The sequence below is a fragment of the Eublepharis macularius genome, chromosome 17, assembly GCF_028583425.1.
Source record: "Eublepharis macularius isolate TG4126 chromosome 17, MPM_Emac_v1.0, whole genome shotgun sequence".
In the NCBI taxonomy this organism is placed as follows: domain Eukaryota; kingdom Metazoa; phylum Chordata; class Lepidosauria; order Squamata; family Eublepharidae; genus Eublepharis; species Eublepharis macularius.
The window spans coordinates 20,818,330-20,840,443 of record NC_072806.1 but is presented as its reverse complement, the minus strand read 5'-3'; the positions used below and the strand labels follow the sequence as shown (position 1 = coordinate 20,840,443).

The window sequence follows — 22,114 nt, the reverse complement described above, 5'->3', positions numbered from 1 at the left end:
TTTTGAGCGGGTGAGATCCTCTCACTTATGTGAGCAGAGAAGAGCAAAGCTGAGGTGTAAATGGTTCCGCTCAGTTTATCAAGGATAGTCTTTCCTACACACACCCTGCCATCTTAAAGCAGTTACACCATTCTAAACTCATTGATTTTTAATATTCTTTGAAGGGTCTAACTGTTTAGGATTGGTTGTTGTGGATTTTCCGGGCTGTATAGCCGTGGTCTTGGCGTTGTAGTTCCTGACGTTTCGCCAGCAGCTGTGCCTGGCATCTTTTATTTATTTAATTTATATTTCAATTTATAATCTTCAGAGGTGTAGCACCAAGACAGAGATCTCTCAGTGTCACAGTGTTTAGGATTGCAGTTACAGTTCTGCTGTCTTAAACAGAATTATGTGCACACTTTATTGGTTGTTTCCTCTTCTACAATCCCAGCCCAACTGCACTGTGTCCCCCCTACTAGGAATCTTTACTGTTAGGATTCAAAATTGACCATATTTTGAAATCTGTTTAGTGGTTGACTAAAAAGTGGGGGTTTATTCATTTGAGGTCTTAAGAAGGGAGCTCTAACTCTCGAAAGTTTATACCCTGAAAATCTTGTTGGTCTCTAAGGTGCCACTCAAATGCTTAATTTTTTTAAAAAAAAACCATACATGTAATTTGTCTTGGGGAAACAGCAAGATTCGGATCCTGTGGCACTTTAAAGAACAACTGGATTAGGTCTGAGAATAGTGGACTATATGAAAATAATCTGTTCCTGGTCAGAGGCCTCCTTTAAAAAAAATAGAGCGTATATTGAAGCTTATTTCAACGGCCAAGGTGTTGACAAATTATTCTTTTTAAAATAACGAGTGTGGTTAAACAAGAAAAGTGGGGGGGGGCGCCATTTTAGGGAGAGAAAACGCTGAGGCGAAAGTGCGCGCGCGGCCTGGCAGCCCTGCCGAGGCGATGATTGACGGCGGCGTCCGTTGGCGAAGCCGGCCGGACACAACGGTCGGTTGGGTGGGGGGGAGGGCAGGGCAGCTTCTCCCCCCTCCCCCCACCTCTCGGTCTCGCCTCAGCCATGGAGGACCCGCTCCTGTCGGCGGCGCCCATCAACCCCAACAACTTCCCCGCCAAGCTGTGGCGCCTGGTCAACAGCCCGCGCTTCCGCTCCATCCGCTGGGACGCCCGCGGGGAAGGGCTCCTCATCGACCAGCCCCTCTTCGAGGCGGAGCTGCTGGGCGCGGGCGGAGGAGGAGCCGGAGGGATGATGGCGGCGGCGGCGGGGGGCGGCCCGGGGAGCGACGGCGCCTCGGCGCCCTCCCCGCTGCCGGCGTCGCCCGCCTCGCCGGAGCTCTTCAAGACCACCAACTTCACCAGCTTCATCCGGCAGCTCAACCTCTACGGCTTCCGCAAGGTGGTGCTGGGCCCACCGGGGGGAGGCGGCGGCGGTTCGTCGCTCTCGCCCTCCGCGCCATCCTCGCCCGGCGGGCCGCTGCACCACTTCCACAGCCCCCACTTCTGTCGCGACCGGCCCGACCTGCTGGTCCACCTCAAGCGCCTCACCAGCGCCAACAAGGCCAAGCTGGCGGCCGGCTTGGAAGTCACCAGCCGGCCGCCCAACCGCTTCCAGCGCCTGCTCAGCACCTCCCTTCACGCCGGCGGAGGCGGCGCCACCACCGAGGCCCTGCTGGCCCACCAGCACCACCCTCAGGCGGCCTCGCAGGGACAGCCGGCCGCCGCCTCCGTCTCCAAACCCAGCGACAGCAAGCCTGGTGAGAGGCGCCAAGAGCCGGCTGCTGGGATGGCGCCTCTGAGCATGGGCAGACAGCCTGGCAGGACGGGCTGAAGGCAACCGCGCGCACACAAAAAGCTCCGTACAAGGCAAAACAGCAGGGTTGGGGTCCAGCGGCACCCTAGGGACCCACAAGATTTTCAGGGTATGCGCTTTCGGGGGTCAATGCTTTCTTCTTCAGACAGCTCTGACTCCCCAAAGCTTGTTGGTCTCTAAAGTGCCACTGGACTCAAACCTTGCTGTTCTTCTACAGCCCAACACCCAACCGGCTTAGGGCTGCCCGCCTCCATAGAGCACCTGAATTGATTAATACTGCCTTAAGTCTCAGTGAGAAAGGCGGACTAAAAATATTGAAAATAAAACAAAACTCCAGACTACAGAGACCTGGAGAAAATGGCTGCTTTGGAGGGTGGGCTTTATGGCATTATATACTGCTGAGGCCCCTTCCCTCCCAGGCTCCACCATCACATCTCCAGGATTTTCCTATCCAGAAATTGGCCACCCTAGCCCCAATTTCTGCCCACCTATTGCTTGCTGTGCTGCTTTCTACTTGCAGGGAGCTTTCCAGAAGTATTTTAAAAATGGCATCTTCTGCCGGCAGTCTGTTCTGCCACCCTCAGGTGTGAAATACAGGTGGAACCTCTGAGCATGTAGAATGACATGCCACTGAGGAACCAAAGGTAGTGCAGTTGGATGTCTAGTGCACTCACCTGTGTCTCCTGTAACTGAATGCTGAGGTTATCCAGAAGGGGCAAAAATGGTTTTATCACTGTCTTCGAAAAAATTCAAGTTGGCATACATGGTTCCCTTTTCCCTTACATTTAATCTTCCCAATGTCCCTCAGTGGTAGTTGGGCTGAGCAAGAGAGGCTGGCCTGAGCTTACAAAATGAGTGCCTCTAAACCCCAGTCTTCCTGGTCCTACTCTGCTCCACATTCTTAACCACTACTGCATTTGTTCCCATTAGTATCTCTAAGACAAAACAAACCACAAGTAGGAAAGAGAAAAAGAGGAGGTTATGAATTAGTTGTCTAATGGCAGTTGAAACAGACAAACATAGAAAACTGCCTATTATTGTTCAGGTTATTGGTTCATCCACCCAGTGCTGCATACAAGTAGTCTTCTAGGTTCAGAAAATGTATAGGAAGCTGCCTTCTGAGCCTGACCACTGGTTCATTTAGTTCAGTTTCATCTGAATGGCTGTGGCCTTTTGATGTCCACCACAGAGAGTGTTTTCCCATCTTTTTTGAAATAAATGGAGATGCCAAGAATATACAAGTAGGTGCTCCGTCACTGAGCAGTGGTCCATGACTTCTGTCTTCCATCTAGTTCAGTCTTGTCTGTTCTGACAAGCAGCAGCTCTCCAAGGTCTGCTTGGCATCCTTGTAACAGGGATTGAACCAGGGACTTGCATATCACTGAACTTCTACTCTTGCTCTAAACTAGTACTGAAAAGTTACATTATTGATGCATTCTTTTGGTTTGAGGTCCATTCCTTTAAGGATTTAAGCTTCTCACAGAGTATATCTGACATTTTGGAAATTAGTCATGCAAGTGAGCCTCCTTGATTCACAAGAAAAGCACTTTTTTGAGTATATGTAGCACACCACAGTTAACTCTCATACACAAGGAAGGGTTTTTTGGTCAGCCTGATGACATTGAACACTTGGATCACAGCTGCCCTCTGGACATGTACAAGATGCATTTCATTGTCAGTTTCTTTCCTTTGTGCATGCATAGGTGTTTCCATTACATACATTTTTATATGAGAAGGAACAGTTTGTCAGTAGAACAAAACTAGAGAGCTTGTAACACAATTCAGAGGGGCCCTACAACCATACCAAGTGTGCCTTGTCCCTTTTTAGAGATGTCTTTTGTGTTCCTGCTTAAACATGTATAGGTTTCCTGGCATCTTGCCCTGCACTTGCTCTTCTCCTCATATTCCAGTGCTTGAGTTCTGGAATATGGGGTTTGAGATTAAGTCCTGTTCTTGCCATATATGAGATCTTAAGCAATTTTGGAGAAAACCCCTGGCATTGTACGTTCACATAACTTTCACCTACACAGTCCCCATCCCTAACTGTGGTCTGAAAACATTGTGGTGAAATCAGCAGAATCTCTTTACAAGTAAAGCGTAAAAAACGTATTCAGAAGGAAGGCATACTTTCAGCTTTCCTATACACAACCATATGATTTTCTTCCAAATTAAACCAGAATAACCATCACCTCAGTGATTTTAAACACATGCCAAAAAAAAAAACACCCCAAGACTAAAGGATGTTTATAAAGACAAAATCCATCCCAGGTGGTAGCTTGTCAAAGAAGCAGGGCGCTCCAGTTTCCCTTCCTATTTTCTGCTTTTAAACTCTGCAGTGTCTTGGCTGAGAGTCTCCTCCCACTCTTCCATTGATGTCACTGAAGTGGAAATTAGGAGGCAGGACTCGCCTCTGTTTACATATCCCCACCCCTCCATCTCTGACTTGCTCTAGCTAGCTAGCTAGCAGCCCACAATACTGTCTCTTTATGCTGCCCTTGCAATCGCTTTGCATAAGGTATCTCTACCCACTGTATTTTCAACCTGTTTAAACTGCCTTCTCTTCCTCAAAGAACACTGGGAATTGTAGTTTTGTGAGGAATCAGAAATCCCAACTCACAATGGTAATTCACAAGGTTCTTTTAGGGAGGAACAGATAGTTAAACCAGTTGAGATTTGCAGTGCCCTGAAATACATTGTCTTCTCTGTCATTGTGGAAATATCTGTGCCAGCTTTGTTTCCCTGCACGACACACTGCAAACCGTTGGCCCCATTTGCATCGCCCAGTCATCAGTTTTCTCTGGTGCAGTTTTTTCTGAAGGCAAAGTTTAAAGAAAAAGCATTTTCATGCAATATCTCATAGACAACAAAACTAGATAAACAGATTTGTCATCCCAGAAAATGTTCTGGTCAGCTCTTCGCTGTCCTAATAACAATCATCAATACATTTACGATAAAGCATCTACAGCTGCACTGCACAAAATAATTAAAAGGGACAAGCACTGCTGGCAAGTTCACAATCCAACTATAATAAGTGCTACATGTACAATGGACTATGCAAAAGTCAGTGCTGTTTGGTAGTTACCTAACCCCAAAGAGAAGCCCACAATCCTGATAGAATGAAGTACCTTTATGTAAGGAACATACATGCTGGTTCGCACCAGGGAAGTGTCACAAAAGGAAAATAACTAGAAACACCAGGGCAGGTCCACACCCCCTTCCTGCATTGTAACTGAGTATACCATTCCTCAAGCATATTTCTGCACCTTGCTCTTTGATTTCATGAGGTTGGGGAGCAAAAGTAGAAATTTCCACAATGCCTAGGAGAGCTAGCCCTGAAATTGTGAAAAGGCTGCCCATCCACACCCTCACCTCGGACGAGCAGCATGTTTGCCTCGGCTGGCTGTGTTCTCTAGCAACACCTGTTATTTGGGGACTCTTCACACAAGACAATTTTCTTACACAAATGTCACAATCCCAGGCTAACTGGATACTTCTGGTATTGATTTGAGTATGGCCCATTGAATGGTGATTAAAGAGGGTTTACCCCATAGATATAGGGGGGTGGAGTGTCTCTTTTTTCTGTCTATGGATCTTGCAATCAAATGGTATCTTTGGATTCTGTACCAGAATTTCAGGCTGTGTGCTACTGGAGACTTTTCTTAGTTCTGTGGTTGTATTTTAGGGATGATTCAATGCCAAAACCAGGGAAGAGTTGGCAATTAAGGACATCCTGAACCCGGGCCATAAGCTTGGAAAATGTGCTTGCTGGCTCAAAGGGGATAATTTTCTCTTCACATCCCACAACTAGAGAGTTATATTTTTAAGAGTTGCTTGCTATAAAAGGAACTTACTGATCTTCAGGCAGCAGCGCTTAGAATTGGTGGGACAGTGATGATTTTCTGCCCACTTACAGTGATGATTTTATGAAACTTACATTTCATAGCCTACTTAATTTCTTTTCCCCCTTCTCTCTGTTTCCTTGTGCAGCATCGCTGACTTTAGGGCAGTTTCACCGGTCTTTTCGGCGAGACAGCTTATCTCCGTACTCCTACCTGTCACAGTCGCACAACCAAAATACTTTTCCATTGAAAGGTTCAGATCGGACTCCTCTTCCTCCCAGAACATGGCCGAACGCCCTTGGGATGATCCCAGGGCAGGTGGAGGCATCTACATTTTCAGACAAAGGGGTTCCATTTCCTGTGCTCCAGAGGTTTCCAACAGAGGTAACTTACACTCTGCAGCCTAGTGCTACATCTGTGCACATACAGCAAGGGCCCCAGACGATGGCTACATCTTCTCAGAAATACAGCAGCTATGCGGCTTCAGCACCCTACTCCCAAGCCTACTACCCGACAGGTAACGTCTGGTCTTAGTAGTTTAAAAGAGAATAAGAGGAAGACCCTGGCCGGAAGCGTGAAACAAATGGCCAGTTTGAAAAAAATAAAAACAACAGACGTTTTCATAACAGACTAAAATTTAACACTTAAGCCTACTAATTTCAGTCATCTTAAGCATGTTTTCTTTCTGTTAGATTGGGTTAAATTGCCCAGTTCATAATGGATTGTATTTTGTGGGAGTTCAATTCCATTTGCAATGTATCTCACTGCTTTCATTTTATATTTTTGGAAGGGAAGTTACAAAGTTGCCTTATGCTGATTCAGATTCCTGGTCCATCCAGCCCCATATTGTCTCCTCTCGCTGGCAGTGACTCTCCAAGGTCTCAGGCAGAGAAAGGTCTTTTCCAGGCCTGTTGCTCAAGATCCTTTATTTAAATGCCAGGGATTGAACCTGGGTCCTTTGCACGCAGACCAGATGTTGTATTACAGGATTGCGCCCCTTACGTGGAGTTTATTTCTTCTATTCCTTTCATTGTAGAGTGACAATAGTAGCTGCTAGATACTTGCAAAATTACAGCAAGTTCACAATTAGATGGCCTTGGATATGATACCTGATAAACCTCTACATTCCTTTAACTGTGTTAAATTGTATAGGATAATTGTCATGTTTAGACTAAGGGCTCCTTTGGAAGGAAGCCTGCACTGGGTATCTGCACTTGCCTTTTAAAAATCTTGCATAAGTTATGGAAACGTGCTGTGTGGAACAGTGGTTGCTTCCTGCATAGAGACGGGCATGAACAGCAATACGAACAAAAAAAAAGCCACGAACAGCCCAATCTGCTGTTCGCCAACAAGCTGTTTGTGAGGCCCCATTCTAAATGAACAGGTGGTCTTTGCAAGCCTCATTCGTTGCTGTTCGTCAAGCCAGACAGTCTGGCACCTGCAATCAATCCCCTTGGCAACTTAGGCAGGGATTGTCTGAGCTCTATCTGAACTCCTGCTTTTGCCCTGGAAACCCCAATCTAAGCCCAATTTAGCTTGATGGGCAGATCTTCCTTTTAAGTGTGGAGCTCCAAATTTGTTACAACAGATGTAGCAAAAACATGTAATCAGACTGTTTTTCTGAATGAGAAAGTTGTGTGGACTTGGGTTTTTTTCTTCCTCCCAATCCCACTCTTCTTCTTTTTTTTTACTATTTCATAATTATTTTAAACGGTTTTTATATTTTAAATCTTTGTGGTCTTAACTGTTTGTATAACTGATTGGTAAAAAACCTAGGTGATGCTGCTTGCTGAATTTTATGAAACTGCTGAATGCTTACTGAAATAAAGTAACCTTTTCATAGGAAATAATTCTTTTTAAAAAACCTTCTTTGGAGAAATTTTTGTCTATAAAAAGCTGTCCCCAGTGGACTTTGCTAATGGCATACATTCCAGCAAGAAATTACTGCAGCTAGGAAAGAAGTGGGTGACAGTGTATCTGCAGCATCTGTTTGGCTGTCTCCAGAACCCAGTTAAGCTGAAATGTTTGGCTGCAAGCCTATTTCCAGCCTGCCACAATTTCTAGTGCAAGGTGATGCTGTGCTTGTACATCTTCTCCAGCAGGGGGGAAAGCTAACCACAATCAAGAAATATGCCAAGATACATTTCTAGAACCTGTCATGACAGAACACAGCAAGTGTCTGAAGATGTAGAGAGCAAGCAGATTACTAAATAGAGGCAATATGAATAATGTGTATTGCACATGAGCAGTAGGATACTTGACATTTGATTGAGCAGAAATGCAAAATGGGAATTTGGCAAAGAAAAATATCACAATATGGCAAAAGAATTTAGAGCTCTAAGCATAGTGCATTTCCCATCGAGGGACACTCATGGATCTTTCACTTTCCATTTATCCATCGTAAAAGTACATTCCAGTGTTCAAAGGCTGATCTGGGTTCAACCCTCGCTGGTCTGGGTTCAAATTCCAGCTCACTTGCAGTGCAATCCAAAGCAGAGTTACTCTAGTCTAAGTCCATTGAAATCAGTAGGCTTAGACCAGAGTAACTCTGTTTAGGATTGCATTGACAGTGACTCCAATGGTTTAAGCAAGTTACTAGGTATCAGCCTCAGTCCTCTGTGTATAAATTAGTCTATAGCAAGAGTTGGACTGCTCTGCAGCCCACTGCAATCAGGTTGCTAAACACTTTGTGGATAAAATCTCTCATCTGCTCCAATTTGGACTCTGCATTAACAGTGACAGGATTGGATGGTCCCAACGTGCTGATTTTTCCAATGGTTACAGCTTGTCCAGTCCAAGAAGGCTGACAAGATTCTTGAAAGTTTGAGATCTACCACCTGCTTGTGTGACCATTGGCTCCTCTGGCTGCTAAAATCTGCTGTTTGGGTTGGTGCATACAATCCTAAAGAAATCTACTCTGGACACAGGACAGTTGAATAACTACTGTCCAGTCTCAAACGTACCATTCCTGAGCAAGGTGACTGACCAAGTGGTGGCTGGCCAACTTCAGGGATTCCTGAATGAAGTGGATTGTTTGGGTCCATTCCAGTATGTTTTCAGGCCTGGTTATGGGACTGAAACAGCCTTTGTTGCCCTGATGGATGACTTGCAAAAAGAGATAGATAGGGGAAGTGCAACCTTGTTAATTCTTCTGGATTTTGGATGGCTGGATACCATCAGTCATTCATGGTATCCTTCTGGACCACCTTTTGGTGTTGGGACTGGGAGGAACTGTTCTGCAGTGGTTCTGCTCCTGCCTCAAAGTTAGGTTTCAGAGTGCAGTGCTGTGGGATATGTGCTCTGCTCCTTGGCCTCTGGCCTATGGGTTCCTGCAAGTTCTGTCTTGTCCACCATGTTTTTCAACATCTATATAAGGTTGCTGGGAGAAGTCATCCAGAGATTTGGGCTGAGTTGCCACCAATATGCAAATGTCAGTCAGCTCTAATTCAGCTTCTAGCATATCACAGAAAGTCTGGAGAAACCATGAAGAGGTGCCTGAAGGCAGATTACTGCATAGTAATCACTCATTTATTCTATAGGCCGAAATACCTTTCCTACCTACCTACCTAGTAAACCATTGTAAACGTAAGTGCAATGTAAATTGTGGTTGTGGGACTGTTGCAGACACTTTTTGTCAGGATACCCATAACTTCACAACTGACAAGCAGTGCTCTCACATACATCAATTTTGTGGATTCTGTAATCCTTTAGTGGCACACCCGTGGCTGAAGCACAGGCATGCTCACGGAGTCTTTGACCAATGAACGCTGTAGCATACACCAGGAAGCCTACATCTCTGGCAACATCTTTGAAACCTTTTTGCTTTGCAGGCTCCTTTATTCCTATGTTGTGATATAGATCTCTGAATTTTTTTAAAAAGGCGGTATTAGCAGTGTTGTTGTATTCCATGCCACACTAATGCTAGCAGAAATACACTGCTAAATACAAAATCTAGAATTTTGTTATATCTGGGAAGGCTTTTTACTTTTAATTTTTTCCTCTTTCTTTCCAGCTGTTTTACAGTGCTGTTCTCCGTCTACCCATATGGATCCCTTAAGTGGTTGTGCCAGCCCTACAGCATCAACCTATACGCATTGCAGCTATTTCCAGGTGAGTCCAGTAAGTAAAACCCAAGACAGGGATCCATCGAGCCATTTTTGGTATTTACCCTCTTTTTGTATGATACATGCATGAAGCTGCCTTATATAGAATCAAACCCTTGGTCCATCACGGTCAGTACTGTCTATTCAGACTGGTGGCAGCTGTCCAGGATCATAGGCAGAGCTCTTTCACATCACCTTCTGCCTGATCCTTTTAACTGGAAATGCTGAGGATTGAACCTGGGGCCTTCTGTGTGTCACGCAGTTGCTCTGCTACTGAACTACAGTCAGGGTGCTGTCCTCTCAATCAGTTTTTGAAATTCCTCCTAAATTCAAAGCAGTTTCCCATATAACATGGAAGGAAGGGGTGCAGATTGAAGAATGCCAAGGTCAAGTTTCCTTGGGGACATGGAACAAGCTGCACATGGCCTATTTGTCAAGTGAAGTTTCAACTTCACATCATTCACATTAGAAACTAGTTACTGAGAGCTTTAAAAAAATCAATAAATGGAGGGGTCATCATTTGTATTTTCTGTATGACAGTGGCAGAAGAGCACAAATAGATCCTGGAAATACTTTATGCCAAAGGGATTTTAAAATGCTAACTCATTTGCAACTATAAAGGAATGGTGGGTTTTGAGTTCTGATTTCATATGGATCCATAATTAAGATCATGCAAATATTTATTCTCCATTTGAGGAGCAGGGTGCCCTTTAAGCAGATTGCTCCTCCCATATGCTCAGGGCAGGCAGAGTTTAAAATTCTGAGTTTCAGTCCCTTACTGGAGGAGTACTCCTCTCCTAGTTTTCCTCCTACCTGCGCTGCCGAACACTAGGCTTATCACTTTGCATTAGGTCTTTGGGCCCACCTTTACCATCCAGGGCTTTTTCTTTTTTAAAAAAATAACCATTTTCCCAGTCTAATTTCCTTCTTACCTTCCTTCTCAACCCTCCTCTTCACTGTCTCTTCAGCCACTTTCCATTTCTGCTGATTCTCTCTCTCTCTCCCTAGTTAGGAGAACAGGCAAAGTATTGCTTCAGCTCCATTGCCTTGTTACTCCCTGGTACCAACAAAGCCCACAACTGAAAGCTAAAGCACCACATCAGTGGTTATGTTTAAGGTCTTGGCTAAATTCAAAGCACTCGTGCTGAAGCAAACAAAAATGGTTTGAGAAGACCTGCCACAGGCTGTTTTCCAAACTGCGAAAAGGGAGATTACGACAGAAGGGTCTCCAAGCGCCACCTCAGTGGCTTGCGCACAAGACAGCACAAGACTCACCAAGTGCCATCTCACCGAATCTCAGGCACAGCCCACTGTTCATTGGAGACTGAGACTAGGAACACTACTAAAGAGATCTTTCTCCTTAAAAAAAGCAGCTTCTGCCCATTATCAGAGCTGTTCAAATATCGCGTACAGGGAAAAAGGGACACCGGGAGCAATGACAGCCATTTTAGGCACACAATCTGCCATTCCCTCACAGGAGAGTGAAATGGCAGAGTAAAAGTCCTGTCTGGATGGAATCTCTGCTACAGCATTAATGATTGAAGTAGCACAGCTAATATTAAAATGCAAAGAGGTAAAGAAACAAATTAACACAACCTCGTTTTTTATTTATTTATGTTTATTTCACTGAGGGAAGGACAGCGTTATAAAATTTTAGGGATTGTTAATACACAATGTGCTTCTTTCTGATAAAAGGAAAGCCACAGTTGAAAACAAAATTAAAAGATACTTCTTTCTAAATACAAACATTAAGCATTGTTCAGCAAAGCCTAGAAAGAGCAAGGCTGTATATATAATGTTATAGAATTCAGGCTTGTAAGAAAACAAATTTGTTCATGGCTTTAATAGACAAAACAGTGCTGATTTTGATGAATGTCAAAAAAAACCCCAAAGGCTCCCTTTGATGCCCTTTGTCTCCTCCACCCCACTGATGAATCATATCTAATAGCAGTGGGTGGCCCATCCATGTGGATCACAAAAAATCCACAAGGGAAGCACTCAGAGCTAGGACATGTATTTCTGCAAACATAAGGTAATCCTCAGTTTTGTAGAAAAATACAAAAACAGGTTTTTAAAAGTCATTGGAGGCTTGAAATCCACAAAAAAGAAACCTACAGACATAAGAAGGAAGAAACAGAGATTTAAAGGTAGGAAGTAGCCAAAGGGAGGGATGATAAAGATTGGACATTAGGTGGGAAGAAACTGAGGAGTGGAGAGGAAACTTGGCGATTAGTTGAGGAGGGAAGGAAACAGAGTGATTGGGTGGTTGGACACATGGGATAGCAGAGCAAAAGAGAAGAAAGTGGGCTAGTGGAGGGATGGAATGGGATTTTCCTTCTTACACAAGGCCTCATGGTTTCCACTTTTATTTATTAGAAAACATAGTATGGGTAAAACACAGCTGAAAGTGTTCGAGAGTACAGAATAGCAAATGGGCCAACTGCCTCTAATACTGTGAGGATTTAAGGTGCTCCAGACCGGACAAGGACAACTCAGAGAAGCTGGTTGTTGGGAAATGCAGGCCTTTGAAGAATTGAGGAAATTAAGTACTATTATTATTCCATGCTGCTCTTCTGCCTCCCCAGAACCCACCAATGCAGTCTCCGTACCCAGTTGAATTTTTGCCTTCCAATTGGCCCTGCAACCCTTCTGATGAAACTAAGAAGACAGAAGTCAACTTGGAGGCCGTCTTCCAGATTGTGGATGAGATGCATTCATCTCCCAAACTGGAAATGGTAAAGGTGGAACCTGTGGAAAACCAGGGCCCAACACAGCCCAACCGAGGCCAGCAGTTGCTCATCAGTCCAGGGAACAGTGAGGCACCTTCCAGTCAAGCCAGCCATCTTGAACCTCTGACTCCTGTTGGCTCTGATATTACATCGTTTGTGGTGGAATCTGATCAAGCAATAGCCTGTTCTCTACCACAGTCTCCAGAGTTTATTTACACGATCCACACCACTGAACCTGTAGAGAATGCTTCTGCACAGATGACGCCACAACCTGCAGCCACACAACAGACACAAGTGAAACTGAAGGAACAGCTGAACCAAACTTCAGTGCAGTCATCTGTGGTGTTTGTACAGGAGGAACTTCCGTTCAGTCAGCAGCAGGTATGGAGTAATACGATACATAGCCATAGAATATTCAGCAGTGAAAGCATCATCTAAAAATTCTTTTGTTTACATCTGTGTTTAAATTAGTATCAGATTCACCACTGATATACTAGCACATTGCTTTCCAGGTGTTTGAAATAGTATATATTCTGTTTTAAATATTTCAAACGTTGCATTGTGAGGTACCTATCAAATATTTAGATCAGCATTTGAGCTTGGCTGAGAGACATTCTCTATTGCAGAGTAAGGTCCTCAAAGGAATATTGAAGAGGCCTTCACATAAATATTATATAAAGTAAACATTCCACACTGCACTAAAATCAATTTGTGTTGTGGTTTGTTTTTTAAGGACAATCCCAGCATCAAGTGTCATACAAGCCCATCAGAGACAGTTGTGTCTTCAGAGCAGATAGGATTCCTCATTTCGGAGGTGGGTCCCCTCAGCAAATCTGTCAAAGATTCAGTTTCCTCTGTCCAAACCAAATGCCGAGAAAGAAGGAGCAGCTCACAGAAGGGCAAGTCTCCTGGTAAGAACTACAGGTTTTCTGAGTCTGTCAATACTAATTTATTTATATTGGATGCTCCAATAGTGTGCATGATTTGCCTGAGGGTGTAACTAGACAGAGATGCAGGAACCCACAGATCTTTTTGATAGATTTAATTTTAATTACAGGCAGCTGCGGAGATCCCAGAATTGGATCTAGATCATGGGGCCGGGGCATGGGGTTGTAAACTTTTTCTCCACACCGTTTTACCAATCTAAAACTTTCCCCTGAGTCTACCATTTGCCCTGTTGAAGAAAAAAATACAGGGACAGGGACATTGAAAGGTTTGGATGTGAAGTTCCAGTTATTTGGTGTGAATCATTTGCTCAACAGGCAATGATCTTAATGATAATTAACACTAACCAGAGTTCACTCTTAACTGACACTTAAAACTAGGGTTTGAACCTGATTATAAATGCAAGTTAGAAAGCAAACCATGGTTACCCCTGGTTGCTGCATAGCACTTAACCATGATTAAGGAGGCTGGGGGAGAATTTGGAGATGAGGACTGAAGGATCTTGTAACCCATTGCTGATCATTTGTAAGAAGTCTGTGCTGGCCCTGTGACTCTCAAGTTATGAGAAAAAATGTAAGGATTTTGGTCTGGTTACTATAAAGAATTTGAGGAAGCTACACAACACATTGCACCCATGTGTAATAATATCCTACTGCTCCTCCTCTCTAGAGGGGTCTAATTTTATCTTACTGATAACCAGCCTGGTGAAGGAATTAAAATGTTGGAGCTGGGAGACCCTGGTTCCAGTCCCCATTCTGCCATGGAAGCTTGTTGGGTGACCTCAGGCCAATCACTGTTTCTCAGCCTGAACTACCTCATCAAATGGTTGTTGTGAGGATAGGAAGAAGGAGAGGAGAACAATGTTGTTGTAAGCTGCTTTTGGTCTCCATTGGGGAAAGCAGGGGTATAAATAAAAATAAATACATTCGTCCTTAAAAACAAAGTCTGGAATCCTACAGAAGAAAAGACAGCTTCAGAGGAAGTGAGTTTGGAGCTTCCTTCCCTCCCATCCCCTTCTGAAGGCAGTTTGTAAGTGGTTGTTGCTGCTTTGGTATAAGTAGCTGTAGTGTAAGGTGGAGAGCTAGCATGATGTAGTGGTTAGATTAGGATCTGGAAGACCCAGGTTCAAATATCCTCTCTGTCATGGAAGCTTGCTGGGTGACCTTGGGTCAGTCACAGACTCTCAGCCTAACCTACTTCACAGGGTTGTTGTGAGCATAAAATGGAGGAGAGGAGAATTATATAAGCCACCTTGGGACCCCATTGAGCAGAAAGTTGGGGTATAAATAAAGTCAATAAATCTATAAATCCTTCTGGAAAAGGCAAACACTGAAATGCCCTTCCATTCTTCCTAGATCTACACCTGCTAGTGGATGTGGCTTGCAAACAGGAGCACTTTCCAAAGGAAGAAGAATTAAGGGAGTGAGAACTTGGTGACCAGTCTGTGGAAACAGCGAACAGGGCCTTTCCTGCTAGGAGCACTTTGGGAACTTTGCAGTTTGTGTTAACCAAATGCTGTTCACCTCTGCTCATTTTTGTTCCTCTGGTAATCAGTCCCACCCGTTGTTTTCACTGCTCCTGTTTAATAGGTTTATATTCTTTTTCTGGTCAAAGAATAATAATTAATTTGCTCAAATGATTTAAAAGTGGGAAACCTGGCAAATAAGAAATCCTAATGTTCTTAGATATAAGTCCCAAATACAGGATGTTTCTTCCTTGGCGCTGCAAGCCACAGCCAGCAGTGGGGACTGTTCACAATTCATTTGGAGACCATTTGAAGAAGAATTTTTGCAAAAACAAATGTATTTAGAGGGAACAAAATCTCTGATCTCAATGGGTCATCCATTCTGGGAAAGACTCCCTAGGAAAGATGAGCTCATTTTCTAGAGGCTTGCACAGAAATTTTCCTTCTTGCATGGATTCTTTTTTCAGTGGTAAATATTGTCCCATCTAAGAAAACAACTGCTGGCTGTTTTACGTTCATGGAGCACTCTTGTGTTTGAATAATTTCCATACTCTAGAGATGCTTTATAACAAATTGTTAAGGCATCTGTTGTTGACTATCTTAGCTTAAATGTGTTTTCATGGGCTCTTTTAACTTGTTTGTTATAATTGTATTTATTTATAATAGATTTTAAAGAGTGATGGTTTTATACTTCTATTTATTTGTGTGGCAAGGATATGCATTGCACTGTGATATGTGTGAATGATGTAGCATAATGAGAATGTGCTTCCAACTTGCTCACCCATCGTTTCAGAGTCAGTTCACCACAACTGTGGAAAAAATGGATAAGAGAATACTTGCAGAAGTGGAGAGAATAGTCAGATCTAGTATCCCTGTTACCTTTCTGCACCTTATTAGATCCATTATTTCCCAGTAGTCCCATGAATGGTAGGATGAACCAAAGTCTCACCTGCAGATTTGGCCATAGTTCCATGCAGAATTGCTGGACCAGAAATCTGCTGTTAGATCTCAGGACATAAATGGTATACCACCTTGTTCAGTGCTGGGATTGTCATAGGTTGCCAGGTATTTTATGATCACCCTCAGTCAATCTTCTGAGGTTTTGTTTGTCCCTCTAGAAAAGGTAGATAAGACATCCCGCATGCACTCAATTGAAAAAAAATGTTACCACATTTGGATAATGTTCTTTGTGGGGCCTCTGAAAGTTTCACATTAAGTGCTGTCGTGATCCAAAATGGGTTCATGACAGGTACGGACCTCTGACTGAGATTGATCCACATGAATGAAAATGGTCACACTTGCACAGGGTTATACCAGGTTACCCACTGTAGTCCTTTCTGAATGATAAACGAGCTTTGGGCCTGCTGTTTTAAAGCTTCATTAGAAAATGGTAGCATTTATTAGCTTTCCACAAACTAAGAGGCCAAGGAGCTGGATCTCCTGCCATAGTGACTTGACTTTACTGACTCTTAAGCATTTAGAAGACAGCAAAAGAGAAAGGACATTCACCAGACATTCACGCTGGCTAAAGGAATCTGTACAGCATTGCATGAAATGGATGGACCTTCTTAGTGTTTCTGCAGTTTGAGCCCAAATATATGTATGTATGTAGTCAGTATGCAATAAAGTGCCTGCTTCATCAAGCACACTGTTTATCTCATTTGTTAATCCCAATGCTGGAGTGCAGTGTTTAATTTATGTGGAGTGCAGTTCTACTAAAGTGAAATTGTGAATAAGTTTCATGTTGTTTGATGTTTTTCCACTCCAGCAAAGAGGGTGATAAACAAAACAAGTTAAAAACATCTTACAAGATGCACTACAGTGTCAATTACAGACAGTATAATGGAAGAGCCTTAACAGTTAACAAAGCTGCAGTATAATAGACCTGCTGACATAGTGTGAGGGACATGGCTGAATGTTTGGCACTTAGTGAGTTTTTGACAAGTTCTTTCTGTTATCCCAGATGAAAACCGGAATTATATTGAAATATTGGGATGTTGCCATGTAGTTTCTATGCGTCACAGAGCATGCTAAGAATCTGAGGTGCAATCCCAACCACGCTTGCTTTGGAATAAACCCAGGGCTTTTTTCAGTTGGAACACAGTGGAATGGAGTTCCGGCACCTCTTGAAAATGGTCACATGGCTGGTGGCCCCACCCCCTGATCTCCATACAGAGGGGAGTTTAGATTGTCCTCCGCCAGGCGCGGAGGGCAATCTAAACTCCCCTCTGTCTGGAGATCAGGGGGCGGGGCCACCAGCCATGTGACCATTTTCGCCTTGGGCAATTTAAACTTTAAAAAACTCCCCCCTCATTCCAGCTGACCCAAAGTGATGTCATTGTATGGTCCTGAGTTCCAGCACCTCTTTTCCCAGAAAAAAAGCCCTGAATAAACCCATTGAAATAAGTGGGGCATACCTCCAAGAAAACACGCATAAAGCATGGGCTATATATGTTATTGATCCACTCCAAGTTGCGACTTCACCTTGCAATCTGGCCTAAGAGTGTTACTCACCTAAGAGATGTCAGAGAAAGATTGATAGTTGAATTCCAGGTATCTAACATCAGCCTGATCTGAAACTTGCCTTGCAGTAACTACTAGGAACAGAATAAAGCCCTCTTGAATCTAAATTAATAAGAGCTGAAGTCAAGCCATGGAGTCACATCGTCCTTCCCGCAGCCCAAGACATAACACAGCAGTGAATCAGTCCCCGCTCCAGTGGGGAAGTTACTTTTAGACACTGGCTCAGTGCCACTTAAAGTGCCACAGCAGGACTGGGACAAAGGACAAGATTGCAACCCTCTGTTTCCTTTTTTCTTGAACTCTCTCTTGCTTTTCATTTCTATCCCGTGCTGCATTCTGCACTGTTGTTTTGCAGGATCCGTGCCTGACCCTCATTTTGTACGAGAGAGAAGTTAAGCAAGGGCTGTGCTTGAATGCAGTTTAGCTGTGGCTCAGGAGAGGGAGACGAGGAGCTCTGAGAACCAGACTGAGGGGGTGGGGTGGTTGCCTTGGGCAGCTCCACCCTCACTTTTGTCAGCAGGTAGAAAGAGCTTGCAGTCCCAGGGGAGGGAGGCAGAGAGCTCAAGCGTCCACTACCCACAGGTTTTAGGGGGGGTTGCCTCCAAGGAGCTGCTCCAGAAGTGCTTTTCTGGAAAGAAAGCTCTTCCACGGCATCTGCAGAACTTTCCAAAGGCCACTTCACCACTCTGGTCCCTGGAGGACGGTTACATTCCCTACTGAAGCAGACTTCCAAGGTTTGCTTCTGAGTTTGCTGCTGCTGCTGCTGCTGCTGGAGATTTGCGGGTTTTCAAGCAACTTCTTTCCCACTGCCTGCTTAGATGGCTTGCCTCTTGTCTCTGCTAGGAGAAAGGGAGAGTGTTCTGCTCAAACTCGAAAGGAGCTCTCAGAAATGCTCCTGGATTCCTAGCAAGCCTTTCTAGGTTGCTTGGGGGAACTAGATTTCAGCCACGCCTGACCCAAAAGCCTTCTGCCTGGAGTACATTTTTTTTTTTCTGATTTAGACTGTGGGATTTCACACTTACCTGTACAGAGTGTTTCTGTGAGCCTCTTCCCTTCCCCCAGTAACCTGTAAGTAAGATTCAGCCCACTTTTTGATTGATTATTGAAAGAGTTTTTAATCAGCCTTTGCAGTAAGACTTCCAGCTGTTATCTAGCCCCTGCAGATTCTTGCAGTTAGACTAACTACTGGAGCTTTGTAAGCCACTTTAAAATTATATTTTTCTTCCTTGATCGGACAACCACTTTTGCCGATAACTGATGATGATTTTTCTACAGTTACAGAAATTATCTGTGGGACGTATTTCTGTTTGACGACTGGGATGCCCTTAGTTTACATTTTCAATAATGCTTCTCTGAAAGCAGATATATGAATTCCATTGTTTTGCATGGGAATGGAATGACACACACAGGTGTACATCTATAGTTGTTTTTCCTGTCTGGGCCTTTTTAACTTCAAAGATACCAAAAAAAAAAAAGATTAGAAGAATCATTTTGTTACTTTAATGAACTGGGGGAGTTACACGTTATACTGCCTGTATTAAAAATGACACATCGGTGGAAAATTCCTGGCTAGAAAATGTATTTGAATGTCTGCAACCAGGTGAGTATAATTTTGACATTTGAGGTGGGCAGAATTTTTTAAAAAGAACTGAAGACTATTGTCTATTTTAATATTTTTAAAGATCTGGTTTGTTGTTATGATTACTAAATGGGACTCTATTTTTAATCACCATTGATTTTAGTATGTGATATCAATTGAGGAACAAAAGAAAGTAGTTAACATTACCAGGAAAGGTCCTGCTTTGGAGGAATAAATGGGAACAACAACTCACTGATCCGCAGTCAGTAATGCAGCTTGATATCAGGGGACTGACCCTGCTAGGAATATAAACACTGGAGCGGATTGGGGAAAACAGAGCTTGTCTTCCATGGGGAACTGTCTCCCTCAGCACAGCTCCAGCGCTCTCCCCAGAAGGACCGAAGAGGTTTCTGCCCCATACACTATTCGCGCCCCCTTCGTTCCACTAACAATGTCTGAATTCATCTGGAGGAGGAGAAGGACCTGATGTGGTAGTGCTTCTAATCTTGAGGTTAGCACGTGGCACGAACAAACTGTGAGTGGAAACCAGAGAACCTGGAGGAAGGGACTCCCGGTGACTCTGCCCTGCTTCTCATCTGCCCCATTAACTGCCGTTGCAAGGAGGGCTTTAATCCTCAACCCTTTTGCCTGTTGTTGGAACCTGCTGTCTGGGTGAGGACGCATTCCTGAGCAGTATGTGTGGCCGGAGCGCACTGCTGCAGCTGGGAGCATGAGTGTTGGCCCCCAGCTACAGTTGGCAGTCCTCTGGCCTTGGCTGCTTATGGCTACGCTGCAGATACGACTGGGCTACTCCGGACTGGCGCTGGCAGCCGCTGTGGAAGCTGACCGATCGTTGGCCCAGAAGGCAATAATTCGCGTGATCCCTTTCAAGTTGGAGCCCCTCATGCTAGAAGGAGTCTTTGCTAGCGTTGCGGACGTGACCCCAGCTGAAGGGAAGCTTCTGCAGGTAAGAGGCGCTTGATTCTTTCCTTGGGTTGACTGCCGGATTGCAGTAGTCTTTTAGGGCACAACAGTATCTATAGTTGAAGGGTTTTCTTTCTCCAAGAGCTGCCTGCCTGGCTGTTTTGCAGGATTGTTTCTGAGAGTATTGAAAGGACGTGAGTTGCCTTTTAAAATTATTATTCTTGCGATTGCTATGTGAGCATAAATTGGCACAGGGGATCCCAAAGTTACTGTTAACATTGCTATTTATCAATGAGGTATGAAGGCACCAAATAACTGAGGTGTTCTGTAGACTTTTTTATTTTGGTCCCCTTCCATGCCTGCCACATTCAGAAATCACATTTTTCTTTAGTTTCTTTTAGAGACAAACACTGTGTCCAAATGCTCGCCTTCAAACTTTGTTGATTTCCTCCTGTCCCAAATGCATATATGTTATGGAGCCTTGGCACCTGTGGTAGAGCATCTGCTTTGCATGCAGAAGGTCGCAGGTTCAATCCCTCGCATCTCCATTTAGAAGAGTGAGATAGTAAGTGATGTGAAACACTTCTGCATCAGACCCTGGAGAGCTGCTGCTAGTCAAAGTAGACAATAACTGGGTCTAACCCAGAAGAATGCAGCTTCATGTTTATCCCAAGAGCCGTTTTCCTAAATTGATGGCCAAGCATCTTTCAATCTGGCAATTCCACGAAACATAAACTTCAGCCATGGGGGCCTTCTTTTTGGAGATAAGAGAGAGAAAGTTGCTCCAGGGAGCTTCCCATAGGCTGTAAGACCAAGAGCCAATCAGGTAATCCAATGCCACTCATCCTCTCTTGTGAAGTTCAATTTATTGGGATCAAGCACAGCTGCTGGGTTGTCTACATGTGCCATCTTGCTTTGCAACCTGTGACTCACCTCACAGGGTCCTCACATGACTTGAGTTAATTGTTCTCCAGCTGAGAAACACAAAGCCCAATCAATGTATTTTCTTTTTTAAAAAAAAACACAATTTCAGTTTGGATCTCTTTTCGAGTTGCAAATTGCCTGCAGCAGCTGTGTTGAATGGACTGAAATAGTAACTACGTTAGAGCAACTCAAATCTTTGAAAGGAGGGGGGCAGGTTGCTAGTCTTATGGGTTTATTTCTTGCTGTGTAGCACCATGGGTCAGTGTTGGGATTTAGGGGCAAGAAGGCTAAGATTGCAAGTCATCAAGAACAGGAGAAAGTGGATGTCTTCTGTTGTGTGTACTTATGAAGAATTCACTTGGCCTTGGGGAATAAACTTCATTGGACTTACAAGAGTGTAGCCATTCTCAGGATTGCACTGTTGATGGCCTTTTCCTCGTGTGGAGCCATGGCTCACTGGTGGAACATGCATTTTGCTTGCAAAAGGATAAAAAAAGCTTTGGTAGTATTTCTGTTTTAAAGGCACTCTGGTAGCAGGGACTGGAAAAGGAACTGAGATCCAGCCTTCAGACAAGGTAGACAATATTGAGCTATATCTCTTCTAGGCCCCTTTCGCATTGGGTCTTTCATTTGGTATGGATCTTCCTTGTTCACAATCTGTGCGAGGTAGAGGTCTCATGTTGATTTCTGTAAACCATGGACTTGGTAACAATATGGCTCCTGATGGTTAATGTGTTGGCCCTGAGTTCAAATCCTTGTTTGTTGACACATGAGGTTGCTTTGGGCAAATCACTTCCATTTGGTTTTCAGTATCTAAAACAGGTCTTATGATTATCTTACTTGACAGCAGTAAATAAATGTATATAGGCTAAAATTTTGCCTGATCATCAAAGGTGAGATTAACTCTGTGAATGATTTGCACATTGTGGCGTGCACAGGCTGAGTGTGGGGTCCCTGAGTAACGCTTGAGTTTTGGAAAAGACAGTCAGCAACCAACTCTAACTAGGCCTAACTAGAGAGACAGAGAAAGGAAAGAGATGTGCTGCAGAAAGGAACTAGCAGAGCAAATAGATGTGGATGGCTCACGTAAGCCATTCAAGGCACATGCTACCAGGAGAGACATACCATCACTAGCCAATCCGATATATGCTGGTGATGGTGAAATTCCTTCCCATTTTCATCCATCAAGTTGATCCCCATTTGGTGCTAAATATTGTATGCCACCTGCTAGTGTGAAAATCTCCTTCCCAGGGCTGAGGAGTGGGGAAAGATGGC

At 44.0% G+C, this 22,114-nt stretch overlaps 2 protein-coding genes across 2 annotated transcripts in view; both read left to right on the top strand.

The window, feature by feature from the left end:
* Positions 1–1,001: 1,001 nt before the first annotated feature.
* Positions 1,002–15,575, top strand: HSF5 (heat shock transcription factor 5). Its single transcript, XM_055001609.1, has 6 exons — positions 1,002–1,752; positions 5,796–6,164; positions 9,660–9,757; positions 12,336–12,860; positions 13,213–13,390; positions 14,780–15,575. Exons 1-6 carry the CDS (start codon positions 1,059–1,061, stop codon positions 14,848–14,850), a joined length of 1,935 nt encoding a protein of 644 aa, XP_054857584.1. The 5' UTR covers positions 1,002–1,058; the 3' UTR covers positions 14,851–15,575.
* A 2,665-nt stretch (positions 15,576–18,240) lies between these two features.
* RNF43 (ring finger protein 43) overlaps positions 18,241–22,114 on the top strand; it is a 53,712-nt gene continuing 49,838 nt past the window's right edge. Inside the window, exon 1 of the mRNA XM_055002036.1 lies at positions 18,241–19,958. Within this exon, the coding sequence (XP_054858011.1) occupies positions 19,722–19,958 (237 nt within the window). The 5' untranslated portion in view covers positions 18,241–19,721. The remainder of the gene's footprint in view (positions 19,959–22,114) is intronic.

Coding starts and splice junctions, on each gene's coding strand:
- HSF5 (XM_055001609.1), top strand. CDS start 1,059: ATGGAGGACCCGCTCCTGTCGGCGGCGCCCATCAACCCCAACAACTTC. Junction 6,165..9,659: donor CCAAGCCTACTACCCGACAG/GTAACGTCTGGT, acceptor CTTTCTTTCCAG/CTGTTTTACAGTGCTGTTCT. Junction 9,758..12,335: donor CGCATTGCAGCTATTTCCAG/GTGAGTCCAGTA, acceptor CTGCCTCCCCAG/AACCCACCAATGCAGTCTCC.